The following is a 25642-nucleotide window of genomic DNA, read 5'->3' on the forward strand; positions in this document are numbered from 1 at the left end:
AATCTTAAATTTACCACTAGTGTTGTAAAATTAGTTCTAATCAACTTAAAGTTAGATTTACTTAGTCACCAAAATACATAATAAAAGAATATAACCCTTTGACACTGCTTATATTTTTAAATCACTTAATAATTACATATTATTCATTCATGAACAAAATCTCCGAGATATGGAGGCCAAGAATTCCTTCAGTTCATATGGTTAATCCGACGATAAAGAAGTTAGATAGGTGCTCACCAATCGTCATTACTCTTTTATAGGGAAAAATGTATTTAGTTTCCATCAATTTTGTTTTTCTGATCAAAATAAAATTTACTTTGAATTTAATTCTATATTTATCTTATAATAATACATCATATATTGCACAACATTTCTAAAATAAAAAAATACTAATATTGAAAGAATTTTATAATAAATAAGATCAGACATTATATATATATATATATATATATATATATATATATATTGAAGTACAAATAAATTATCCGAATAATGGCTTCTTTTTTTCCTTATCCGAATAATACAATTTAATTTCAGAAGCGCAACTACTAAATATTTGACCTCGAGAGTATATTAAGAGAATAAACATTTTGAAGAGATTGACCATATCAGTAAATACTCATTTGAGTATGGTTAGAACATAGAATCAATCTAAATTTGAATTGAAACCATCTTGTAATCACCTCAAGGCTCAAGCACAGGCAGTAGTTTCAACTTTCAAGTAGTCCGAAGCATACCAAAAAAAATGTATCCACAAAATACAGGGATAGTTTTCTGTTGTGATATTCAGGCAATCTATGTGGCCTGACCATGATAAAGTACGATTATTCTCCAAATAAATCAAAGAACATAGATAATTCTCAGCAATATGGCACCAAAAGGTATAATAAATTCGGAGTAGAAACATTGCTTACGATAAGAAGAATGTACTCCACCCTTCTAGACACAGCTATCAAAAAGTGAAGTTCCCTGGCAGCTATATATTTTTGGTTTGTAATAAACAATCAATAGAAACGAGGTAGTTACAGTAGTTTCCTCTTTCCTGCAGTAGAAACAGAAGCAGTATAATCATGAAGGGTCATCATCCATAAAACCAGAATGAATAGACATGAAATTAGGAAAACAAAAGGCACCTGTAAATTCGAAGGTAAGAGGTTAAATAACCATCAAAATCACAGGGAAATGGCGGAACAATCATTACCTCCCCCCTTATGTGATTGACAAAATCTTTCTTAGCCTTGCAGCCAATAGAAAAAGGTGTAAGCAATAGTTAGCACAAGATAACATCCAAGATTGAATGATTGGCTTAAAATTATACACATCAATTCAAAAGAAATCGGCATCTCATGCTGCAATCCAGAGGCTCATTCTCAGAGGAAGTGACTTTTCTGTTACACATTTGGAAGCTTACTCAATTATAAACAGATATCATGCAACATACTATACACACGAGTAGAGTGGTAAATAAAGATGGAGGATAAAATGCTGGAATAAAACCAAGCATAGTTCTTTCCCCACTTTGGAGAAAGAAATAAGAGTTAACTAATTGATGTTATATAAGAAAAGTTTCCAGTACGACAATGGGAAATGGATATGTATGCTTGTCAATTGTCATCACTAAAACAATCCTAAGCTGTACAAATAGAAGAAATTGATAAGGTCAAATTTTATCTTGTCCATTGGAAACCCCTTCAACAAAAATGGGGTCTAAGATTTCAATCCTCGGAGGTAGTTTTTGGAATAAACACCTCGATGAAGACAAAATACTAAATGGATGAATGTGATTCGTTGTCATCTTCAAACCTGCCTGCGCAATCTGTTTCTTTAGTGGCAAGGTTCGTTAAAATGGCAGATTGAGGTGCCTTGTCATACTCTTGACGAACAACAGCCTGAGAGTTAAGGTACGGGGAAAAAAACCAAGACTTTGGCAACCGTTACACAGAAGTAACCACAGGCTATTCAATCCAAAGAACATTAAGATTTTGCATTTGATTTCGCTGCCATGTGTCTCTCAATCAATACATCCACAAAGGATCGGATCTGCATATTTCAGCCATCCAACCAATGTCAGTGAAAAAGAAAATGTTATAATGTCAGAAGCACATCTGAAGCTCCACTTGAAAAATAGCCCATCAGTCACTATTGAAAACATTTCCTAGAAACTGGCTTCCAGCAGTGAATGATGTAAATCATCAATATCAGTAAAAATAATGGCATATTCTAAAATGAAATCTACCACAGGAAAAGAACCAAAAGAATGGTAGCTGGACCTATGATATAAAAAGGAAAACGAAAGTACCTTGTTCTTCCGTTTAAAATCTAGAAACTCATGAACCATCATTGCTTTTTCAGCATCTGTGGCTGCCTCCATGACCTGAAACACTCGAGCTGTAAGTAATAAAAGAAGAGTATTTGCCTCTTAAAATGACATTCTGATTAAGTTATCACTTCTCGACCTAACAAATCATAATAATAATTTCTTAATTTAGCAAATACATAGTTCAAAAAGGCAAAGGATTCACATCACCTTTGTTGCACTTTTCTTCATGATAGCCTTGTACCCATCCTTGTCTAGTTTCCTTGCCTTATAAAGAGGCATAAGTAGCGAGGCAACATAATCCACAACAGCCTGTTTAATATGATCAGCTCCCCGGTGATGACCTTTTAAGGCCTCCTTATTTACAGTAACCTGTGAAATAGAGCTCTCATTTGCCAAACCATCACGCTTTCGACTGGATAACATCGACTGAGCATTTGAATCCTCCTCATCTCCCATATGTATGGTTGGATGAGAGAAACAAGAATCAGCTGCAGCTGCTTGAGATTGCCATCTCTCTATGGCATAAGAGTCTTTTATACCCACACCAGCAGATGTGTCAATCCAAGCTTTTGTATATAAACTGCTGTCTGCTGCAGCAACACTTTCTCCTGAGTGCTCTCTGAAATTCAAATGGCTGGCAATCTCATTTGAATGACTCCTCTGTGAAAGGTTGTCAACTGACATTCTGGAATTCTCAAGGTTAACACATGCAGCAGAGAAATCAACTGACCATTCCCTAACTCTGCAATTCCTTGAATCAATTTCAGAAATACAATCCTGCCTTCCCAAAACTCCACCAGACCACTTTCTTCTACTATCACATTCATCATTTTGTGAACAATGCTCCTTTCTAGCAAATTTGTGGAAGGAAGGTATCTTTGGAAGCTGTAGTAGTGTACTGCATCTGGCTTCTGCAGAAGCATATGCCTGCAAAGAACAAAAACCATGAAATCTTTAAAGCAACATGACAAAAATAGGGAAAGGAAGCATAGGTCTGTTGACAATAAAAAGAACTACGTTTTGCCCTACTAAATGAGATCAATTAGTAGATCAAACAACACCATATGTCCTATCATAAGTCATATTACACTATTACAGTCAATTCCTTATAATCTAAATTATTTTCAATGGTTTCATCTATAATTTTGATCTGTAACTACTCTTATACCCTCCACCTAACTACCCTCCATATTGGGACTTCCAGAGGCCTTTTCCAGATATAAACAACCCATCTAAGGTGAGATTCTGCCTGCATAAGCCTATTTTCTCCAACTATTAGTTCCCAATGATAGGTTTGTCAAGTGGCAACGTCATTGCTATTCTTTATTATTTTACCTGTAACTATTTATAAAATATTGACTATAAATTGTAAAAACAGATGCTACAACTAAAGAGCTTGCTAAAAGTATATGCAACCCCTATTTTTTATAAAGCTCAAGCCACAAAACAGCTGGTTTTGGGTTCACTCAAACCAGGCAAAATTTGATCACAGTTAGGCTTGTTTCCAGCAGATTTATGCACCTAACATCCTTCATACTAACAAACCTAATCCAATAAGGACATAAGTGTTAGCCATGTTCCCAACCAGGACAAGCAGACACTCGAGTAAAGTTTGTAAGTTGTAACAAGCAAGCACCACACCAACAGATTAATGGAATTAAAACTAAGCACGAAGAGAAACAAACCTGAGCAGCAGCATGTGCTTTAGCACGGGCCTCTTCCGCAGCAGCAATGGCAGCCCGTTCTTCTTCAGTCAAGGCATAATAGTTATCCTCCTCTGCAGCAGCTTTGTCTATTGAACCTTGGGACCTGGAAGAACTGACATCATGCCTTGAGTCATTTGCTGCTTGTTGTTTTCCTTGTTTGCTGTGCAATTTCCTCACTTGTGAATTGCTTCCAGCAGATGCAGGATTCAGCAAACCTCCTTTATTTTCAAGCATGCCATGCTGTGTACTCAAAGGAGGCTTTCCTGAGGCAGAGTCTTTCAAAGGTTTTCTCTTTGATAAATCTACAGCAGCTGCTTGTCTTGACAACTTCAACCCCCCATTAGAAGCTTTTTCCTTGCGGAAAACTTCAAGCCATACATTGACCAACTGGCTTGCTATAGCACGAATATCACGGCTAGTATGTACACAAACTTTTTCCTTCACAGTTTTTCCTATTCCTGCACCAACAATAGGAAACTTAAAACAAAAATACAAGGCAAATTAAAGATACCATATTCCACATGACAGACAGAATAATCTCCTGGAGCATACGGAGATTGGAAAAAAAAATATAAAGAAATTATTCATATTTCATTAGATTGATCATGAGTAGGGAGTTGGTAATCATAAGAAAAGGCACAAACTGGGTTTGACATTTATAGTTTAAAAAAAATGGAACAGGAAATCGTTCTAATCTTACGCAAACTGATCCCATTAAGATAACCATGTATTTCTACCTCAAATATTAGATATAACAGATAGATGAGATCCAGTAATAAAACCTATTTTCATAAATTCATAAGGGGAAAAAAGCACCTGACACGCGTACAGCAAGCAGATCAGTGGAAACACGTACAAGAAGACGCACACAATGTCGCAAGAGTTGGGTTCCATCCTTCCCCATGGAGTCCTATATTGAGATATATGGAATATGAAGCACATAATCTAAAATCCTATAACCAAAAGATAAATTTATCTTTTTTATGTTTTTTACCAGAAATGGCTGCATGCTCAGAGTACTATTTGTCAAATAAGATACAAAATAACTTGACAATAATGAATCTAGTACAATCATACCAGTATCCATGAGTTGAGAACGGTTAGCCCCGCTCTACTCCCAGCAAAGGATTTCCACTTTCCAAGAGGAAGACTTAGCAATTGCTTTGCCACATGCAGGCGCCCGGCACTGGTTTTTGCAGTGAAAAACATTTCTCTTAATAAAGCTTCCCGGGTCACAGATTGAGCACCATCTAAAGAGTTCTTGTACAATAAACTAGAAAGCTCAACTGCATTAAGTTTCTTTGTTATCTCCCTAACTTCATCCCTTTCAGTATCTAGCTGTCTCTGTGCAGCTTCCATTGCCTCCACCTCTGCAGTATAATCATTACCAGAGCTCAATATGTCAATTATGCGAACTGCCTCCCGAAGTCCACTCATCATAGCACCACCAACAGTATCAGGGTGTTCTTTGCATGTTGCTTCACCAGAAAAAAACAAACAGTTATCAACTGGCCTCCCTAATAGATCATAGTCTTCTCCTGATGCTCCAATGGCAACATAAGAGTAAGCACCATAGCTAAAAGGATCTCTACCCCAATCTGTTACAACATGGGCAACAGGATCTGGAACTGAAGTTTCCCCAAAAAGTTTACGAAGAACCTTCAATGCATGTTCAACATGATCAGAAGAGCTCAAATTTTGACCATCTATGGCTGCCTTACCAACAACTAATGCTATAAGGACAGGAGCGCCAACTGTCTTCCTGACATTCCAGAACATAAAGCAGTGACCTCTTTTACCTCTCTCCTCAGCTGTTGCTCCAAAGTAATCCACAGCATCATCCCAAAATACACTTGGAAATTCCAAAACCACTTTATTGAGAACTCCATAACCAAGACGCTGAACAGCAGAATATTTCCACTCAGGCAAAGGGGGAGAAAATTGTATGGTTTCTGCCTTCAAACAGCCTAGTGGAACAGTGACGAGAACAGCATCCCCAAAGAACTCACTGCCATCTGATGTGGAAACTTTGACTTTACTGCAGCGACCAGGTTCCTCGATATCGTAGGACACATTTGTTACAACATGGTTCAATTGAATAGGAAGCCCTTCTGCAAGAGACTCAACAACAGCACTGTAACCGCCTTTAATCATACAATGAGCTCCTCCAAATCCTCCATACACGTCATCTTGATTCCAGTTGGGAAGAGAAACTTCTGTAAGTGAAGCTGCACATCCATACTCCAAATGAGCATAGTGCCAATCCATGACCCTTCTCTCCAGAGGACTTAAAATGTCCTGCTCGAATTTTTTTTCCACTGTACTGACCTTTTTGGAATCCAACGGACTATCTCCAGAATTGACTTGTTCAATCTCTTCACCACTTCCAGCATGTGCCAAGCGGCGAATCTTAAGGGCATACTCTAAACCATCTTCAAGAGACATTCTCATTGCTTGTTCACCTTTCTGAGCAACAAGCAATTCCATACCATCAAGAAGACTATTGTATTCAGCTTCCAGTGCCTCATCCATATCTGCCGGGACCTTTTGTCCTGTCATTATGTCATAGAGAGGACAGTCACTGTTCAGTACCGTCAACTCAAGGCCCAACTGTGAGCAAACCAGTGAGGAAGGATCTGGTCTTCTCTCAGTGGCCACATCAGCCTCAACACCAGTGATAATGCTAGCACCAAGATCCACAGGGACAGAAAGGGATGAGCGATCTGTAAATACTCGACCTCCTATCCTATTCCTTGCCTCGAGTACAGTCACAGTCAACCCCTGACGTTGCAAGTGACGAGCAGCAGTTAGCCCAGAAGGACCAGCTCCAATGACAATAACTCTCTTTCTAGCCTCAGAATCAGACAACATTTGATCACCTATGCGATCAGCCGAGACGGTTTTAACACAGATAGATTCATTGCTCTGTTCTGTAGCTACAGCAGAAGCCAGTCTGCAATCAGGAAATTTGGAGGAAGGAACAACATTGTTTATATTGACATGTCTAGTTCCACTAAGTCCTTCCTGAATCTCATCATTATCTTGGGAATCAAAATTTTCTCCTTTAGGTTGTTTTGGGTTTAATAAATTTATTGTTGCTGCATTCCTGCCTTCTGTAGCTTCAGCTGGTATGTCTTCATCCTCCCCTTTAAGGCCATGGTTATTCTCCATGGACACATCTGACATTTTAGTCTGACCAACAATAAATGATACTCCCTCTTCAGAGTCAGCAATTGAAGCAGTGGAGCTTTCCTCAAAACCTTTTTCTTTCACAAGTTTATAAGAATGCATTGCACTACTTCCAACATCCTTATGAGAAGCAATACCAATGTTTATATAACCCTGGAAAAAGGATTTCGTCATTTCCCACCATTAAATAAGCACAAACAGTTTCTGGATTAGGTTGTTTTGTGTTTGTAGCAATTTAGAATCCAAATCTAGGCAGATTTTTTCCTTTAAAAGAAAGTGAGTTTTCTCCACCAAAAAGAAAAAATAATTGAAAAATGCACTGAAAATGATTAAATTATCAAATACAAAATATGGATCCAAATATTCGTAGGGTAAGGGAGCCAAGGAAATGAAAATTGATAGCTGCATAACACGTTGACAAACTTACACATTGGTCGAGAAATGTGTAGACATCCCTAGTAAGAGATGAACGAGGACTTTTATTCTCAGATTGAGCATCACTAACTCCACATTCAGCAAGAGGCAAAACACGCGTAACATCTCTACTCCAAAGACTTAAGATCTGATTTCTGCAATGCATTAAATTCAGAGATTACTATAGCAAGCTTCACTAGCAAATACAGGACGAAGGCCATTGCCCATCACAATACAACACCAATGTCTCGTTTGGGGTCAAGCATGGAATTAGAGCTTGGAATTGGAATTGAGATTAAATTCCACACTACGATTCCAATTCTGATGTCCAAAGGGACCATAACCCACAAAATTAAGAATGTGCAATGACCAAAGACAAAGGGGAAAAAGAACCAATAAAACAGGCATCTAATAAAATGAATGTGGTAATTTATCCGTCTATATGTTTTTGTCTTTTTCAAATGACAACTAAAAGCTAGTTCATTCGCTCAATCAGACAAGTTAATATGCAACAGGAGATATATGGCAATAAATAAATATTCTCATTTTTGTGTTTGTGAAACTAAAGCAGATAACACATTCAGTTATGAATCACAAAAGATCTCCAGCAATTCTCTGTAAGAATAAAAATTTTAAAATAAAATTTAAAACCTGGAAACATTAGAGAGTTTTGTAACCAATAAGCACTAAAAAAAAGTAAAATAAAATATTAAATCAATTGCAAGCAAATGCAAAGATCAAAGCTTATCTACCTGCAAGCCAAATATTCTTTGAGACCACCTTTGCGCTTCAACATCTCCTTAAACTTTATTTTCTCCATTGGACCAGCCGCATGGGCTCTCAGCCCAGCTGATACAGCAACTACTGCAACACTATCAGAATCTTCAGCAGCATGGTTTTCATTAAGAGCTTGATCATTTGTTAAATTCTCCCAATCAGCATCACCCTCATAAGTCATATCTCCATGCTTATGCATTTTAGCCTTTCGCACAGCACGAATTTTACTGTCTTTGTAGGCAAAATCAGAGAGAGAATCATTATATTCTGCATTATTCTCATTTTCATCTGGTGCAGATGGAAGGGAGGATCCATCAGATTGAACCGGATCTAACATGGAGTTGCATTTCAGAATTGAAGCACTATACACTTCTAAAGGTTTCTTCGAGTGATTTGACAGGACATCTAATTCAGATTCATTGGCTTCCACAGACATCTTAGGAGATAAGCTACCAGAGGCAGTTACATCATTTTTTTCAAGTGAAATACCTAGAACTAAATCTTTAACATCAGGCTTTGTATTTAAACCATTATAGTCACAACAATCTTTATCCGAAACGACCTCGGTTTCAGATTTTACACCTTCATCTACCTCCACCTGGCATCCAGAGAAAACTTTTCCAGTAACCATATAATTATTCTCATTCGATATATTTCCGGTTGATTTAACCAAGGGCTCAGTGTCACAAGGAGGTAAGAAATTTTCTTTCTTCATAGACGTGCGGCCATGTTCTGAACCAAAATTACAAACTGGAGCTAGTTCATCAGTCAGTTTATTCTTCACCTCACCCTCAGTACCAGATACCCCTTCCACTACTTTTGAGAGAGAGCCATTATCAATCATTTCAACGTCATGTGACATGGAAGAACACTGCTTTAAAGCATCATTGAGGATTCTTTCTTGGTCAGAAGCACAACGAAAATTTTCAGATTGAATAGAAGACAACTGTTGTCTATCTTCATTGCAGACATCTAATATGTTAGAATGACAAATACCTTCAGTGACTTCCACCAGAAAACAGCCATCCCCATGCTTTTTATTATCCCCATTGTGACTCTCTTTCTTCTTCCTTGAACCTGAAGAGCCTCGGAATTTCCTAACAGAACTAGATTGTGCCTTTCGGAAAATCGCTGATAATGAATCTTCCATATTCTCATCAGAAGAATGCTGCAAGCGGTCACCAACGGATAAATTCACCCCTTTCTCATCCTTGGAGGCTCTCACAGATCCGCGAGCTACCACATCATCGTCAGACGCAACATGACCCTCAATTCCGTCAACAGAAAGATCAAGAGACCTGTCAGAAGACTCCACTGTTGCATTCAACACGGAACTAGTTGCTCTGGTGGCTCCAGATCCCTTCAACCTCTTCCTAAAACTCGCCAAGGTATCATCCATACCTCCCACCAAATCATCCTTTGCATCAACCAACTTTCTTGTCACAGCATCGACATTCTTGGCCCCATCGCCACAAGACCCCTCAGAAGCCGCAGAACCAACCTTCTTCTTAGACCCACGTGACTTCCTCAGCTTAAACATAGAGCCAATCGGCTCATCATCATCCGAATCAAATCCAATTTCCACAGGCTTAGGTCTCTTCTTCTTTCCCCCAGCCCTAACATCCCCCCCATCCATTCTTTTCCCCTGTATAGCTCTAGGTTTCAAAACTTAACTCCTCGAATCATTACAAAATTCAACAAAAAAAAAATCTTAATTCACTCATACCACAACAGCAATACAAACATACAATAGCTATAAATCTCAAACCTAATCCAACCAATCAAACCTCTGTCTCCCAAATGTTGCAGCCCTAGGTTTAACTTCCCCCCCAACTTCACTCCTCAAACCAGCACCACCTCCTGCTTCTATCTGTCACCGTTACAAAAAGGAGAAAAAGCAAATCTGAATTTCCTATTCCAAAAATCCTAATCCTAATTATCCACATTCACCAAACAAGAAAGAAAACCGAGAATAACCAGAAATTCCGAAACCTAATCCAACCGAATCAAGCAGAAAACAAAAAGCACCAAGTCCTGATTCTGAAGCTTGCGCGAATCAGTTACCCTAGCAGCAAAGTAATAATAGGTATTATACTCAGAACCACATGAAAAACAACAATAATAAACACCAAAAGAAAGGGAAAAATAAAATAAAATAAAACCTAACCGCAGTTAGAGAAGATGCGTTGTGAAAGCAATAGAGAAAGGATTTGAAATAGAATGGAATGGAATGGAACCTGTGCTATGAGCTTTCTTCTTCGATGGTGTGGTGTGTGTGAGAATTGGTCGTGGACACTGAAGTGCGCAACGCAACGCAACGCAACGAAACGAAACAGAGTAACGGCTTCGGTACGGGGAAACGACTTTCTTCGAGGCTGTATTAATGACCTGCGCCGTGACCGTCACGTTCACTTTCTCACCATGGAGTGTGTTTTTGTGCGACAGACGGGGATTAAATCAAAAGAAATTATTGGGAGTAAATGTTGAATTTCATCGTTTGTATTGGGTGCATAAGTGAACTTGGTTCCTAGGTTTATGAAAATTCAAATTGTTTCTTTTAGCCACTCAAGACTGTGTTTGATTCTGAGCACAACAAAAAATAAGATATCCAGAACATGATATAAAGAATATAAATATAAAAATTAATATTTTTATATTTTATTTAATAATAAATGAAATATAAGATAAAATAAGTAATAAAAATTTTAATTTATTTTTATATTTTTTACATAAAATTTATAAAAAAATTTATATAATAAAAAATATAATTATAAAAAATTAATAATGATAATAAAAGAACAGAATAAATTATGTCTTTGTCTAATGTTTTATATTTTTTAATAGAAATGATACAAAATATACTAAATTAATATTTTTGTTTACATTTTATTTGTCAAAATACAATTTTGTATTTTTATATTTATATTTTAGTGTTTTATACTTATAAACAAACAAAATTTAATCATCTTTAGCAAAAAAGGTGTAATTTATTTTTTTAAGCTCAATATTTTAAAAATATAATTTTATGTTTCGCGATGTCTTATATTTATAAACACACGCAACCTAACAAAGAAATGTGTAATTTATTTTTTTAAACTCATATTCTAAACTTTTTAGATAAAGTTATTTCTTTATCTTTATTTTATCACCTAAATAAAATTTATTTGTTATTGTGACATTTATGAAGATTAAATATCACCTTGAGACACTAATAAATTTAACGATCTACTTCAGTATTGTAGTAATAGTATAAAGACAGTAGAACAGATTAGAACTAATGGAATTAACGTTATAAATTTATTGTATACGATTAAATTTATAAGAATTCAGATATTGTACATTAAAAATAAGTACAAATCTAATATAAGTTTAAATACAATGTATTTGACTTACAATTTTTACCCTGAGAAGTTTGTATCAAAAATATATTTTTGAAAAATACAGTAGGTTAACAAGAGTGCATATCACAATCCAGCAAGGATGTTTGAAACTATATGGCAAATTATATATTTAATTATTTATATCATCTAATTTAATAAGCTAATGTTAATATCATTTATTTGTTTTTTATTTGTTTTGCAAAAATAACACTTCTACAAGAGAGCTACCAACAACATAATTTTTAGGAACTAATAGTTTCTTAGATTTGATAAGTAAATGGCAAATTTAAGTTAATTTTATGATGAAAACAATGATAGTTAATATGAATAAACGGTTAAGTAATGATAGTTCTAACAAAATATTTAATAATTACTCCAAAAAATATGTTTATATAAATATAATAGTTGAAACGTGAACAAATATTATATTAAAAATTTAATCAAATATATTAAAACTATTTTACATTTTTCAATTATCAGTTACCTTCAAGTTTTCAAACCACATTAAAGTTTTACTGAAATTAATAAGCATATTTCATAATCTATTAACACCAATTAAGTTAACAAGTGACTTTGCCTTGAATAGGTTTAAAGTTTCAAATAAGAATGTTTGAAACTATGTTTAGTATAAACTATAAAGTTATACTCTCATTTATACACACTTTTTATAAGAATTCAATTGACACCGACAAATTTGATAAGTAAACGATTTTGACTAGTTTAAATTAATGTCAACACCGTTTTTGCTTTATGAGAAAAATAATATCTTTAAAAAATGTATGAATGACATCACAAACTTTAAGCGTTAACGGATTTCTTGTGTTAAACTTTTATGATGTTCTAAAAAGAATGACTCAAAGTTAAAAGTTATATTCTCATTGATAAACATACTTTGCAAGATATCAATTAACGATGACAAAGTTGAATAAACTAGCAATTGATTTTGATTTATTTGTTTAAAAGTTAATATTAAACTCGATTGCTTTATAAGAAGAATGTCTTTATGAAGAACTATTTTTTACATCTAATAAGTAAATGATCATCATTGTTAGTTTTATGATAAGATGTAATAATAATAATTTAATTAATGAAATAATATTTAAGTTAGTCTCTTCCCTCCAAATAAAAAAACAATATTAGTATAAACAACATCTATCTATATTAATTTCAATTTTATGAAACTAAAGCAACCAAAGTGGAAAGGAGGTATCTAATACAATGAAGAACCAATTGAACAATACATTTAAATATTTAAATCACTAATGATAAATTAAAAGTTAAAACTAATTGATCGCTCTCACGCTTAATGGGCTGAGTCAGCCCAAAATCTTATATTCTGGGCTTTTGTTTATGAGCATGAGATTCAAGGTCCATAATTCATCCATGACAAAAAAAAACAGGTCCATAATTCATTAAATCTCATTTTCTATATACGTGTGTGTTAAAAAAAAGTGAAATTTCTAGTGAAAATAAGTCTTCACAAGAAAATTCAATATTAATTTTTGAAGTCTGTTATATGTTATATAGTTGGTTCAATTAAAAAATATCTTAATTGATTAAACAAAGATAAAGAAAACAATTTATTAGTAATTATTCACAAAAGATAGATCGAATATTTTTCTATTAAACTAATAACATGATGTATTTTCGTGTGAATAACAATTCTAAATATAATTTTTGCTAAAAAGTTATTTTTTATTTTTTACGAGGCTTCAAAGTCTCAGAATTAGTTGATTTTTCTTGTTAGAAGACTTTGCTTAAAAAAAAAAAAGAACACCTTATTATTTAAGCCACATTCTACTATAGTTTAGTGCAATGATATACATGAGTTTATGTATATATTAAATATAAATATAAATATGATAAATGTGATTTATATTTGAGAATTATCAAATATCAATGGATTCGATCAATCTAACCAAACTTACATCTAACAAATCTTATCCAAAATAAGGAAAGTGTTGTATGCTAATGCCACTTATATATGCTTTTCTTTGTTGTCAAGGATTTGACTTTTTGAGGCAAAATTACTATCCATCAAAATCAATAATGCTAAAGTTGTTAATACTTCCAAGGTGAAGCAATTCTCATGCTTGCTACAAATACCATCTTTAAATAAATCTTACTTATATATTAAGCAACACAACAAAACTAATTAATAATGTAAATCTATACGTATAGATAACGGCCTTATCATCTTTCTTATTCGGTGCAATAATTAAACGTTTCATTTTCGGGCTTTATTTGCAATAATTTATTTTGTTTATGTCCTTTTATAACAAAAAAGAGAAATAACCCCATTGATTATTTTTCTTTTTTCTTTTTTTTTTTTTTGGATCATGACCCCATTGTTGATTCTAACCGACCATTATTGGAATGTTATTTTAGTTTCTTATGTAAAGCTATATACTTTACCGTTTATTAATAGTTGATTTATATGTCGCTTGGCACTCGTGTAAAGTTAGATATGTATACGAATACGACTATTCATTGTATAAAAGAATTTTAAATATGATTATATTCACCCAATGAAGCTAATTAACTCAAATATGTAATCGTACAATGAAGCCTAACAATATGAAAAAAAAACCGATAAAAATAACTATAAATATAAAATATATATTAAAATATAAAATATATACTAAAAAAATTAAATTATATATATTTATATACAAATATATAACGATTTATTTTATTATGTAAATAATAATTTTTAATTTTATGATTTACTTTCACCCATGCAGATGAAAAGTAACCAAAGAAACTATGGTAACGGTGTGGGACCTCGTTGCAATAGGGAAACTATGCAGGTTGTGAACTTAAAAAGATTTGCATATATAGTAGCCAAACATTCAAAGACTATTAATTACTATAAAATCCTAAATTATATAAAAAAAAAAAACATGTAACTCACCACAGCAGGTATAAACATATTCTTGAGATTCAACTTGTTATATATAAAATTAAATTAAATTATCAACAAATTTTGGGACAATGACAGTTTTAACGACATAAAATATGATCAAATTTAAAGGCCAACTTGCCGTCAATATTTTATTTTATCAGGTCTTGTTTATGACACTTGTTACAAATTTTAAAATAGCTTTTTATATTATTATTTTATTTTAGATTAGTATAAAGAATTTTACACCCCATGTTTAAACGAAGTGATTTTAAAAATTATTTATTTTTATTGATATATTAAGAGTCAGTTTAAATTGATTTTTTTAAAAAAAAAATTTTTAATAGACGAATTATTTTACATTTGAATAGACTTTTTTTAAAAAAAATTTAAGTATTAAATTTTTTTTTGTATTTTTTAAAAGCAAAGTATTGCTAGTTTTTTAAAAAAATAAATAATTTATTTTTTTTAAAAGACGTATCTAAATAAATTTTAAATTGAATAAAAATACTTTATTTAAAAAAAGTACTCTTTTTATTGAGAAAGCCAATCCAAATTAACATCAATATATCAATATATAGTTGATTATCTGTATAAAATTTTTAAATTCTAATTTAAAAAATTTCTTTGTATTGGTAGTATATGAAAATTTAGGGGTGTTCATAGATCGTATCGTATCCGCAGATCTGTGATAAATATCCGCATCTGATCCGAAAATTGCGGATACGATTTGATCCGCACATTGATCGGATCGAATAGGATCCGACCCTTTAAGAATCGGACCGCGTATATCTGCTCTACATCTACGTATCCGATCCGCGGATCCGCAGATCCGCACAATAATAGTTAAAAAATAAATAAATATATATATGTTTGGCATCATATTTACTTATTTGTATATTTTAATTAGTAATTATTATTCATATATTGTGTTATTTTATTTTTGTTATTTAGAAAATGTTTGATTAAAAATATTTTAGGAATAAATAAGTTTAAAAGTGTGAAAGAGATATTTTTATTAAATTTTTTACAAAAAAATATGATTAAAAAGAAAATGTTCAATTATGCGGATATATCTGATATCCGATCCGATCCGATTCGCACATTTGCAAATCAGATCGGATCCAACACTAAAAAATGCGGATATCATATCCGATCCGATCTGATAGAAATTATGTGGATCAGATCGAATTTTCGGCCATATCCGATCCAATCCGCATACACTCCTATGAAAATTAAAGTCTTATTAAGATTAACTACCAATTTGCTATTTGAAAGATTTAGTCGCTGACAAAAAAATCTCTGAAAAATACTATTGACAAAACAGCTCCTCAATAATTTAAAAATACTACAAAAATAACCAATAATTATTATATTTTTTGTAAATGATAAAAAAAATTTGTATTTAATAAATGACTTATTCATTTAATTTGAATTTTTGTAGCAACATCTGAATAAATATTTAGAAGATGCATAGAAAAATTCGAAACAAAATTTAATCTCTAAAATTTATTAAAAATTATCAAATTTTAAAAATAAAAAGATCTTATTTTTTTATTAATGATTGAAAAAATTTACATCAAAATCTAATTTCTAATTTTTTTATTACGTTTTTAAATTTTTTGAAACTTATTTGTCGTTAGAATTTTTCAGAATTTTTTTATGAACGAAACAAACTTTTGAATACTATTTTAATAGTTTACCTTAGTTATTATTTAACAAAAAAAATTATATATTAATTTGTTGTGGTTGAAAATTAAAAACTTTATTGTTGGTAAAGTAGCATTTTAATTCGTATTATCATTGTAATTTATTATGGTACTGTTTGGTTTCTTTACATTAGTTGAAGCATGAATGTATGCATGATTGATGAAGAGACTTGTGTGTGTGTTTTTCCGCAAGAGGACGAGAGAGAGAGAGAGAGAGAGAGAGAAAGAGAAAGAGTGTCTATGCTCCCAACATAAAACACATTAATTCATTTTTAATTGCTGCACATGTTCATTAGGCCCACAGTACTATTGTTTCTATTAGGTGCATCAGATTGAGACATTCATAAAAAATCTATATTATATTAAGTGTCTTAGATCCTTTCATGTCCTTGCGGGGTATGATTAATATTAAAAGCCTCACAAATATTTCTTCCTTTTGCACTATGCATTGCATTATATCGGATACGATTTAACAATATGTTAGAATTCAGTTCATCTAACTTAGATTAAAAAATCAACTTTATCGAGTGATCATTTCACTCGTTCGTATAATTCGTATAATTTGTATAAATGAATATTAAAATTTAAATTATATTTTATACTTATAACAATTTATTAATTAACGATAAATTTTTAAATAAAATTTAAATTTATAATAAATTAATCTTTAATTTATCGAATTAAAAAATAATATGATTCATAAATAACAAAAAAATTTTAAAATTAAAAATTAATTAATTTAATAGATTATCAGGATTAGCATATAATTATTTCACATTTATAAACATTATTTTTTTTATAGAGATTTATAAACACTTTTGGGGTGAAGGTATTATTATTATTATTATTATTTGGAATTCTTTACCATGAAATCAGTAGTATCGATTTATCTTTAACAGAGATTCTCAAAATTTATCCTCTTTTAAATAGTTAGTCTCGATTTTAGATCAATTTTGCGAACACTTAAAATTATTAGTGATGATTTTTCTTATAATAACTTCTTTTCATATTAATGTATTACACTAAAATCATATAATATACGTATAATAAACATTTAATAATACAACGTAAAAAAATTAGCCACATTTTACTACCATCATTAATTCCACCGAAACAGTGGACCTGGATTTCAAACAGCACCATAATATATATATATATAACAAAAAAATTAGCCTAATAAACAAAGGGTAGATAATAGATCGATGGAATATTGTCTGCAAAATTCACGGGCGAGTTTTTCAGAATGCATACATATCCTTCTATCATTGTCATTACCACTATTTCTAAGTTTTAATTTAAAAACATATCCAACCTGATGATTAAACAAATCTGTGTAACTAACTAATTATATATGAAAAATATTATTTGTCTTTTAAAATTTAGTTTTTAATAAGTCTTTTTAAGAATTTATTAATATTTAATTAATTTGAATATCCACTTTTATGTATCAATTGTTTTATTTTTTATTTGTTCATATTTTTAAAAATTGAATAAAAAATAATATTTAAAAGATACTTAATTATATATAACGAAAAAATACTTTGAATCTATTTAGTAGTTAATTCATTAATTTAAATAAATAAATATTAAAAATTTAAATTTTATTTTATATATATATTAATTCATTAACTAATAATAAATTCTTAAATAAAATTTAGACTTACAAATAAATTAGTCTTTAGCATGAATAACTAAACTGAAAAAAAAACCAAAAAACATATATAATACAAAATAATATTTGTACTAGTTTTTTTATATACTTTTTTTTTATATTTTCCATTTTAGTATAAAACTTTTTTATACACTAACACACAGTTATTATCTATTCATATATTTATTAATTATTTTGAACAATCATTCATACGATTAATAAAAAATATAATTATTTTTTTGAGATAGTAATACATAAATAAATATTATATAAAATTACTTTATACTAAATAAAAGTGAAAAAAAAAAAAAAGAGTGTATATATAGTATAAAGAGAGAAGAAAGAGATAGTGTACTCCACAAAAGAAGAATCAATGGGCACAGGCAGTATATCAGTTGTGATTCTGCTTGTTTTGGTGGGAGGAGCCACCGCCTTGTCCGGCGGCGGAGAATGGCAGCTCCTTCAAAAGAGCATAGGCATAGTGGGGATGCACATGCAGCTTCTCCAAAACGACCGCATTGTGATATACGACCGCACCGATTTCGGCCTCTCAAACCTCTCTTTACCGAACAACCGTTGCCGCCATAACCAGAGGGAGATGGTTGTCACCATAGACTGCACTGCTCACTCCGTCGAATACGACGTCGTTTCCAACACCTTCAGGCCACTCTTTGTTCAGACTGATGTCTGGTGCTCTTCCGGTTCGGTTTCGCCCAACGGAACTCTTGTTCAGACCGGAGGATTCAACGACGGCGACCGCGCCGTTCGCACCTTCTCGCCGTGTTCGCCAAATGCTACTTGCGACTGGATAGAATTTCCCGGCCAACTCTCCGTCCGCCGCTGGTAATATCTTTGTTATGTTTTCACCCTCATTATATAGTATTAATTAAGATCAAAATTTGAGTGCAGCTAAACGAAGTTAATATAATTTTTAACTATTAATTTCACTTAAAATTAACTGAGCTTTCGCCATTAATTAATCATACTTCTAGACTCATTTTTAGATTAAACTCAATTGGACTACATGCATCATATATAGTTTCATTTTTAGTCTTGGTAAATTTTAATAAATCAAAATAATAATTTAATTTATTTAAAAATTTACACCTTAAAATTGTAAAAAAATTCTTTATATTTGTAAAATTCTTTACATTATTAATATTAATCAAAATTAAATTCTCAAAATTGAAAATATATTAAAAAAAGTAATTGGATTTGCATACAATTTTTTTGGCTCAAACATTTACTACTATACATAGACTATTTGTTCTCATTTCTAAATGTCTCACATTTATCTGCATAATAAACATTACTTTTCATTACATTTAAAAAAAAACTTAAATATATATTTCTGAATTTCGAGCACATAAATAATTACACCCAGTCACCCATAGTCTACTTCAAATAAGACGAGGTTCATATACCATATAAGTTTGATATTATGGGTTTAATTATAAATTGATCAATATGTTTTTGTTACATTTTTTATATATTTGAGTCAACGTTAACAAATTCTTTGTTTTTTTATTAAAAATCTTGACCTATCAACATCTTTTAATTTATTTTCAGATTTATGGTAAATATTTTGTAATAAAAATATATAACTATGATCAAAGATCAGATCAAGACATATTTAATTTGTATCTTTGTCACTATTACTTTTGGGCGGATATATAATTCGGCAATATATTTTTTTTCTCCATAATTTTTGTCTTAATAAAATAACAAAAAAAAAATGATGTTACATATTACAGGTATGCCACCAACCAAAAGCTACCGGACGGTGGACAAATTGTGATTGGTGGCCGGCGACAATTCAACTATGAATTTTACCCAAACAATGATTTATTAGCAACACAACACATTCATAGTTTACCATTCCTTGTTCAAACAAATGACATTGGAGCAGAGAACAATTTATACCCTTTCGTATTTCTCAATGTTGATGGCAATCTTTTTATCTTTGCCAATAATAAATCCATACTCTTCAATTATGCTAAGAATGTTGTTGTCAAAACTTATCCAGATATTCCAAATGGGGATCCAAGGTGTTACCCTAGCACAGGTTCAGCAGTTATGTTACCATTGAAAATGTTACAAGGTAACAATTCATATGTGGAAGCTGAGGTTTTGGTTTGTGGTGGAGCCCCAGAAAATTCTTTTAAGTATGCTAGAGCGGGTCGGTTTTTCGGAGCTTTGAATACCTGTGGTCGGATTAAAATTACCGACCCGAATCCAAAATGGGTCATGGAGACAATGCCTAAGGGTAGGGTCATGAGTGACATGATTATGCTTCCAAATGGCAACGTTTTGATTATAAACGGAGCCGGTTCGGGCACTGCCGGTTGGGGATATGCCCGCGATCCGATTTTGAACCCATTTCTCTACAAAACGGATAATCCAATTGGGTCAAGATTTGAAGTCCAAAATCCAACTACTATTCCACGTATGTACCATTCAACAGCAATTTTGGTTCGTGATGGTAGGGTTATAGTGGCGGGAAGCAACCCTAATAAGTATTACAATTTCACCAACGTGTTGTTTTCTACTGACTTGAGCGTCGAAGCATTTTCTCCTTCTTATTTGGAACCCGCTTTCGATCATTTACGACCTAGAATTATGTCACAATTTCAAGACCAATTGATTTATGGTCAAATGTTGAGGGTGCAATTTCAAGTGGAAGCAATGTTGGCTCAAGATTTGGTGTATGTGACAATGTTGGCGCCACCTTTTAACACACACTCGTTCTCCATGAATCAAAGATTATTGGTGTTGGAGAAAATTAATGTTACTAAGGTTTTTGGGGCATCAACTTATGAAATTGAGGTTACCACACCAAAGTCACCAATTCTTGCACCACCCGGCTTCTACATAATATTTGTGGTACACCAACAAATTCCTAGTGAGGGTATTTGGGTCCAAATACTTTGATTATTTCATTTGTCATAAATGGTTAAAGAAATATTTATATTCTTTTCATCTTTTAGGAATACAATTTTTTTTCCATATGTAATATCCACCATTCAACTCAATTATATTATTATAATTGCCCACTATTGCAAATTAAATAGTTAACTTTGATGTATGAAAATGTTAATTTGATAACATACACAAGGACAATAAGCTTTTCTACTATAGAATCAATTTTGTTGTTAAACAATTATATTTGGAGTTTCTTTATATGTGATTTACTGATTTTGACAGAAAATTTAAACGTATATATATTACTTTGCCAAATTCAGTTATAGATGTAAAAAATTATTCCAGCTGGAAAAAAAAGAGCAGCCAAATATGAATAAAATGGACAAATAAGATGAAATGTTTCCCAAACTTAAATCATCTGTTAAAAATAAAATGGAGACAAATTCTGACTAATTTTAGTAAGATGTAATTGATGTTTACAAGTATTTCTTTTGTATATATTTTGTCGTACACTATATTATTCTCTTTTTCCTTTTTAGATTACTTGTTGCCATGATATATATAGAGATGCCAAGATTTTTCACTCATATGGCATAGTCATATATATTGATTTTGATCTTGATGCTGAATCATTTTGAAATTAACCTAAGTTTTTTAACTTTCAGTCATTAAGATATGTCACCTACTCACCTACCTTTATTTATAATTTTTTTTTTTTGCAACTTTGAAGTGACAAACTGAGGGGATGAATTGAGAAAGGAATTCTATAAATGAGATTGGAAAACTTTCGATTATATCCACACATTGGTATTTAAATAATTTTTAACGGTTGATTTTAATTATAAAAAATATTTAAAATATATAATTAAAATCAATAGTTAAAACTCATTGAAATACCGGTGTATTGATATACTTCAAAACTTTTCAATGAGCTTAATAATGTTCTGTGCACTCTGATATTCCATATGACAATACAGCGTAGAAACAAGAAGATTTGCTAAAGTGCATGATACATTGTATTTTGGTACAAGTGTATATTAGTTTAGTTTATGTTCATAGAGACATAGGGAGTACATTTGTTATGAGGCTAGTAATATCTTGGATCAGAGTCTTGTTTGTTTGGACAAGTATGACATTTTTATCTTCTATGGCATGTAGTGAGAGTCACGGGTCAAATAACTCTCATCTTTTTTAATTTCTTTTCCTATATAAAATTTAATTCACGGGACATTTGGGATCATAGATTTCACGGGCGCAGCTAATGGCAATTTGCATCCATCTTATTATTAAGGTTGCAGTGTTAGGAGAGTATAAAATTAGTTTTATATAGAAAAAATAAGAAAAATAAAAATTTTATAAGACAAGAAATCTATTAACTTAAGATATTAAAATTTTGAATTGGTATAGAATCATAGTTATTAAAATCGAATCGAACTGTCTGATTTAACCAAAAAACTAAAAAACCATATCTAATTTCACTTCAGTCCAAGATTAGGACCACTTAAGGTAGAGAATCAGTATGAACCGATAATTCTTTCTACTAATATATATACAAATTATAATATATATATAGTAATCTTTGATTTTACTTATATTCAATTTATTTTAATTTTAAATTTACTCATTTTTAAATCAATTATATTTTATAGAAAAGTATATAAAACCAACTTCTAATCAGCCAAAAAAAGAACAACTTAATTAATTATAATTAGTTTTATTAATTTATAATTTAATTTTTTTTAAATTATTGTTAACCACATTCAATTTTGAACGGGAGATAGGCTAGTAATATTCAAGGAGAAAATCACGGAACAGACCCAGTGAGCCTTCAGTCTCACTACCCTCCTTACTACCCTCCTTCCCTCTCCAACTAGCGTCGTCCCCCTTTTCTCTTCCCCAAAAAGCATAGCCGCCTACCTCCTCCACCGTCTTCACCTAATAACTCAAGTTGTGTCGCCGTCGTCACTACTCCACCGTACTTGATCGCATCATATACCTATGTTCATTTGCAACAGTGAAGATTATTTTGTATTTATTCAACCTTGTTCTCTTCACATATTTACAGGAATTGTTTGCTTGAAACTAGCTAGAAGATATACCATTGCAAATAGGTTGAAATATGAAAGACTTCATAATAAAAGTGTTCACTCCTCCATGGCGAGTGAAGGTTTCAAGCAGCCCAAATAATCTACCATAGTTTTAAGTGAATGAGGATTTGAGATCATGAACAATTATAAAAATATAGAAAAAATATTAATTTAATATGAAAAAAAACATCCTAATACTTAACAAAAGAAATATCCAATTATATTTTAACAAAATAATTAGATATCTATAAAAATTAAAAAAAATATGAAATTCTTAAAAAAATTAAAACATTTACATTTACAATACAAAAAATTCAAAAAATATATAAAAGAACATCCATTTAGTATGAAAAAGAAACATTCTGATACTTAGTAGAAAAAATATCCTAATGTCTAGCATAAGTACCATTCACGTAGAGATTTTGGATTCACCCAGAGACATTTGGTTGATTTTTGGTTGGTACTCTCTTGGTTCCCTAGCATTGTTGATATTTTATTTAATAATAAATTTTATTAAATATATACAAATTAAAAATATAAATAAAAAAATTTATTAATCACAATTTATTTTTTTAATATATGAAAATTGTTAAATAATATTTAGTCAAAACTTGTAAAACAACTGTATGTGAATTTTCATCTATAATAATAAAATAATAAAATAAATATAAACTAATTAATAAAGTTTAAAATTTAAAAATGATAATTATTAAAAAAACAAAATAAAAGTATTTATTATAAGAAAAAATAATTAAATTTTATATAATTATTTAATTATACCAGATTAACTGGTTCGACCAGTAACCTACCGATTGAACTAATAACTCAATAACTTAATCGGTTCGATCATCGGTTCGATTCTAACAACTTTGCATAGAATATTCTCATCTTATATTCTCTAAATTAATTTTTCTTCAAAATTTTTTTAATAATCGAAAACTTTTCAAGGTGGCTCAACACTTATTTTAATATGCTGCTTTATTTGTTTGATTGCAGGTAAAAAATTACTTTTAATTGTTTTTTACTAAAATAAATGAAACACATCAAGCACTTATTTTAAAAATCTTAAAAATCAAACTTCTATGTAACAATCAATATCTATTTAGATATTTTAGCTAATAGACAATTTCAAAATAATCTATTGAGTTTGTAATATAAAAAAAAGTATAATTACAATAGATATTATTACATTGGGTAACCGGAGATTAATGGGCTGCAATCGTAAGGTTGGCCCAATCGTTTGGAGAAGGAAGCCTTCGAGTGGCTTTGCGCCTTTAGGGCCTCCGTCCGACTTGTACGTGTGAGAGAATGCAGGGAGGTACCTGCAAAGACACTCCGATGCCTAAGTCAGTAAGGGTGTGAGCAGGTCTAGAGAGTATTGGGGCTTAGAGATACCTGAGGGGTGTCAGTGTATTTATAGTGGTGAACAAATAACCACCGTTGGAGTAGTTCCACCTTTTAGGGTGGATAACCGTCCCTTTATCTTAGGAAAGTTACGATATGACTTCTGGAAGTGGATTGAGAGATTTTAGGAGCAGTTATTATCTACCAGCTAATCTCTGCTTCCGACTCCATTGGGTCAAGTCGTGGGAAGCACCGACTTCTTGAGAGAAGGTCGGTATATTAAGGTGCCCAACCTTGTGGGTTGGATCTGTCGTTTGGACCTGGGCCTTAGCGTTGGGCCAGGGTATGAACAGTGCCCCTACTCGAGCCCAATTTCTTTTAAGAGTTGGGGTCGAGTATTATAACTCGCGACCGTAGCCGACCTGATAGGCAACCGACATGATTTTTTTAGAACCGACGTGTTTTTGAAAGCTTTCAACAGTCGCGTCAAATCAAACGTCGTGTTTCTTAGAGGTTTGAGCATTCATACGCGGGGGCGGTTACCTTAGTAACGGTGCAACTTCTTAAATGATTACGTCGTTTTACCTTTATGCCCCTAACGTGCTTATAAATACTTTTCCCTCTCTTTCCTTGTTTCGTTTCTGAAAATTTTCTCACTTACATACTCTGTTCCGAAAAGAAAGCATCCTTTTTCTTTGATCAACTGCTGTAGCATCTTCGACCCTTCAAAAGTAAATGTCAGTTTTCTTTCTTCTCCTTCTCTTTTAAGACTGCTTTTATTTGCATGTTTTTTATTTGAGAGGAGTGTAGGTCGTAGGCTTTAGTGATTCTGTTTTGTCAAGGATCTAACCTCAGGCCCCTTAGAGACCTTATTTTTTATCCTTTTTTCTTTTTTCCCTTTGTAGGTTTCGGGATCCTTTTCTTTTTTAGAAAAAATATGTCTTCTGTAGAATCCCTCGCTCGATGGGTAGATGTTACTGTTCTTGGGGAAGAGTCCCTTGTGGATACTGACTATGTCACCGACCTTCGTACGCACCATAGAATTTGTGCTTCTGATGGGGATGAGTCGAGATATGAACTGATAGCCCCAGGTCCGGAAGATCGGGTTTGTTTTGGAAGAGCTTCTGAGGAATACCCTCATTTTATTTTTATGTATGAGAGTTTTTTCACCCGTTTGGGTATTCTTCTTCCCTTTTCTGACTTTGAGATAGCCGTTTTATCTCATTGCCGGATAGCTCCTA

The 25642-nt window shown here is 32.0% G+C and overlaps 2 protein-coding genes across 5 annotated transcripts; one reads left to right on the forward strand and one right to left on the reverse strand.

Annotated features, from left to right (window-relative positions):
* Positions 1–510: 510 nt before the first annotated feature.
* LOC130932769 (lysine-specific histone demethylase 1 homolog 3) lies at positions 511–10856 on the reverse strand. 4 transcript variants are annotated; one of them, XR_009067525.1, is made up of 11 exons: positions 10644–10856; positions 10384–10471; positions 8382–10276; positions 7643–7784; positions 5104–7368; positions 4843–4936; positions 4006–4484; positions 2528–3247; positions 2300–2374; positions 1134–2040; positions 512–1042 (listed from the first exon to the last, which is right to left on the reverse strand). XR_009067525.1 is itself a non-coding variant. In XM_057862184.1 (9 exons), exons 2-9 carry the CDS (start codon positions 10040–10042, stop codon positions 1975–1977), a joined length of 5502 nt encoding a protein of 1833 aa, XP_057718167.1. In that variant the 5' UTR covers positions 10043–10471; positions 10644–10856; the 3' UTR covers positions 511–1974. The 4 variants fall into 4 exon arrangements, 1 of the variants encoding a protein (XP_057718167.1); XR_009067524.1 differs by having other exon boundaries at positions 512–804; positions 915–1042; positions 8382–10471; XR_009067523.1 differs by having other exon boundaries at positions 8382–10471; positions 10574–10856.
* A 7557-nt stretch (positions 10857–18413) lies between these two features.
* On the forward strand, positions 18414–21089 carry LOC130936081 (aldehyde oxidase GLOX1-like). The gene is made up of 2 exons (XM_057866062.1): positions 18414–18891; positions 19803–21089. Exons 1-2 carry the CDS (start codon positions 18422–18424, stop codon positions 20977–20979), a joined length of 1647 nt encoding a protein of 548 aa, XP_057722045.1. The 5' UTR covers positions 18414–18421; the 3' UTR covers positions 20980–21089.
* The last annotated feature ends 4553 nt before the right edge of the window (positions 21090–25642 follow it).

The sequence above is a fragment of the Arachis stenosperma genome, chromosome 6, assembly GCF_014773155.1.
Source record: "Arachis stenosperma cultivar V10309 chromosome 6, arast.V10309.gnm1.PFL2, whole genome shotgun sequence".
NCBI lineage: Eukaryota > Viridiplantae > Streptophyta > Magnoliopsida > Fabales > Fabaceae > Arachis > Arachis stenosperma.

What these genes read in the sequence shown, in the direction of transcription:
- LOC130932769 (XM_057862184.1), bottom strand. Translation starts at nt 10,042, where the DNA reads ATGGATGGGGGGGATGTTAGGGCTGGGGGAAAGAAGAAGAGACCTAAG. An exon ending in ACACATTTCTCGACCAATGT is followed by an intron (nt 7,369 to 7,642) that starts GTAAGTTTGTCA and finishes TCCTTTTTCCAG; the next exon opens with GGTTATATAAACATTGGTAT. An exon ending in TTCTCAACTCATGGATACTG is followed by an intron (nt 4,937 to 5,103) that starts GTATGATTGTAC and finishes ATCTCAATATAG; the next exon opens with GACTCCATGGGGAAGGATGG.
- LOC130936081 (XM_057866062.1), top strand. Translation starts at nt 18,422, where the DNA reads ATGGGCACAGGCAGTATATCAGTTGTGATTCTGCTTGTTTTGGTGGGA. An exon ending in CAACTCTCCGTCCGCCGCTG is followed by an intron (nt 18,892 to 19,802) that starts GTAATATCTTTG and finishes TACATATTACAG; the next exon opens with GTATGCCACCAACCAAAAGC.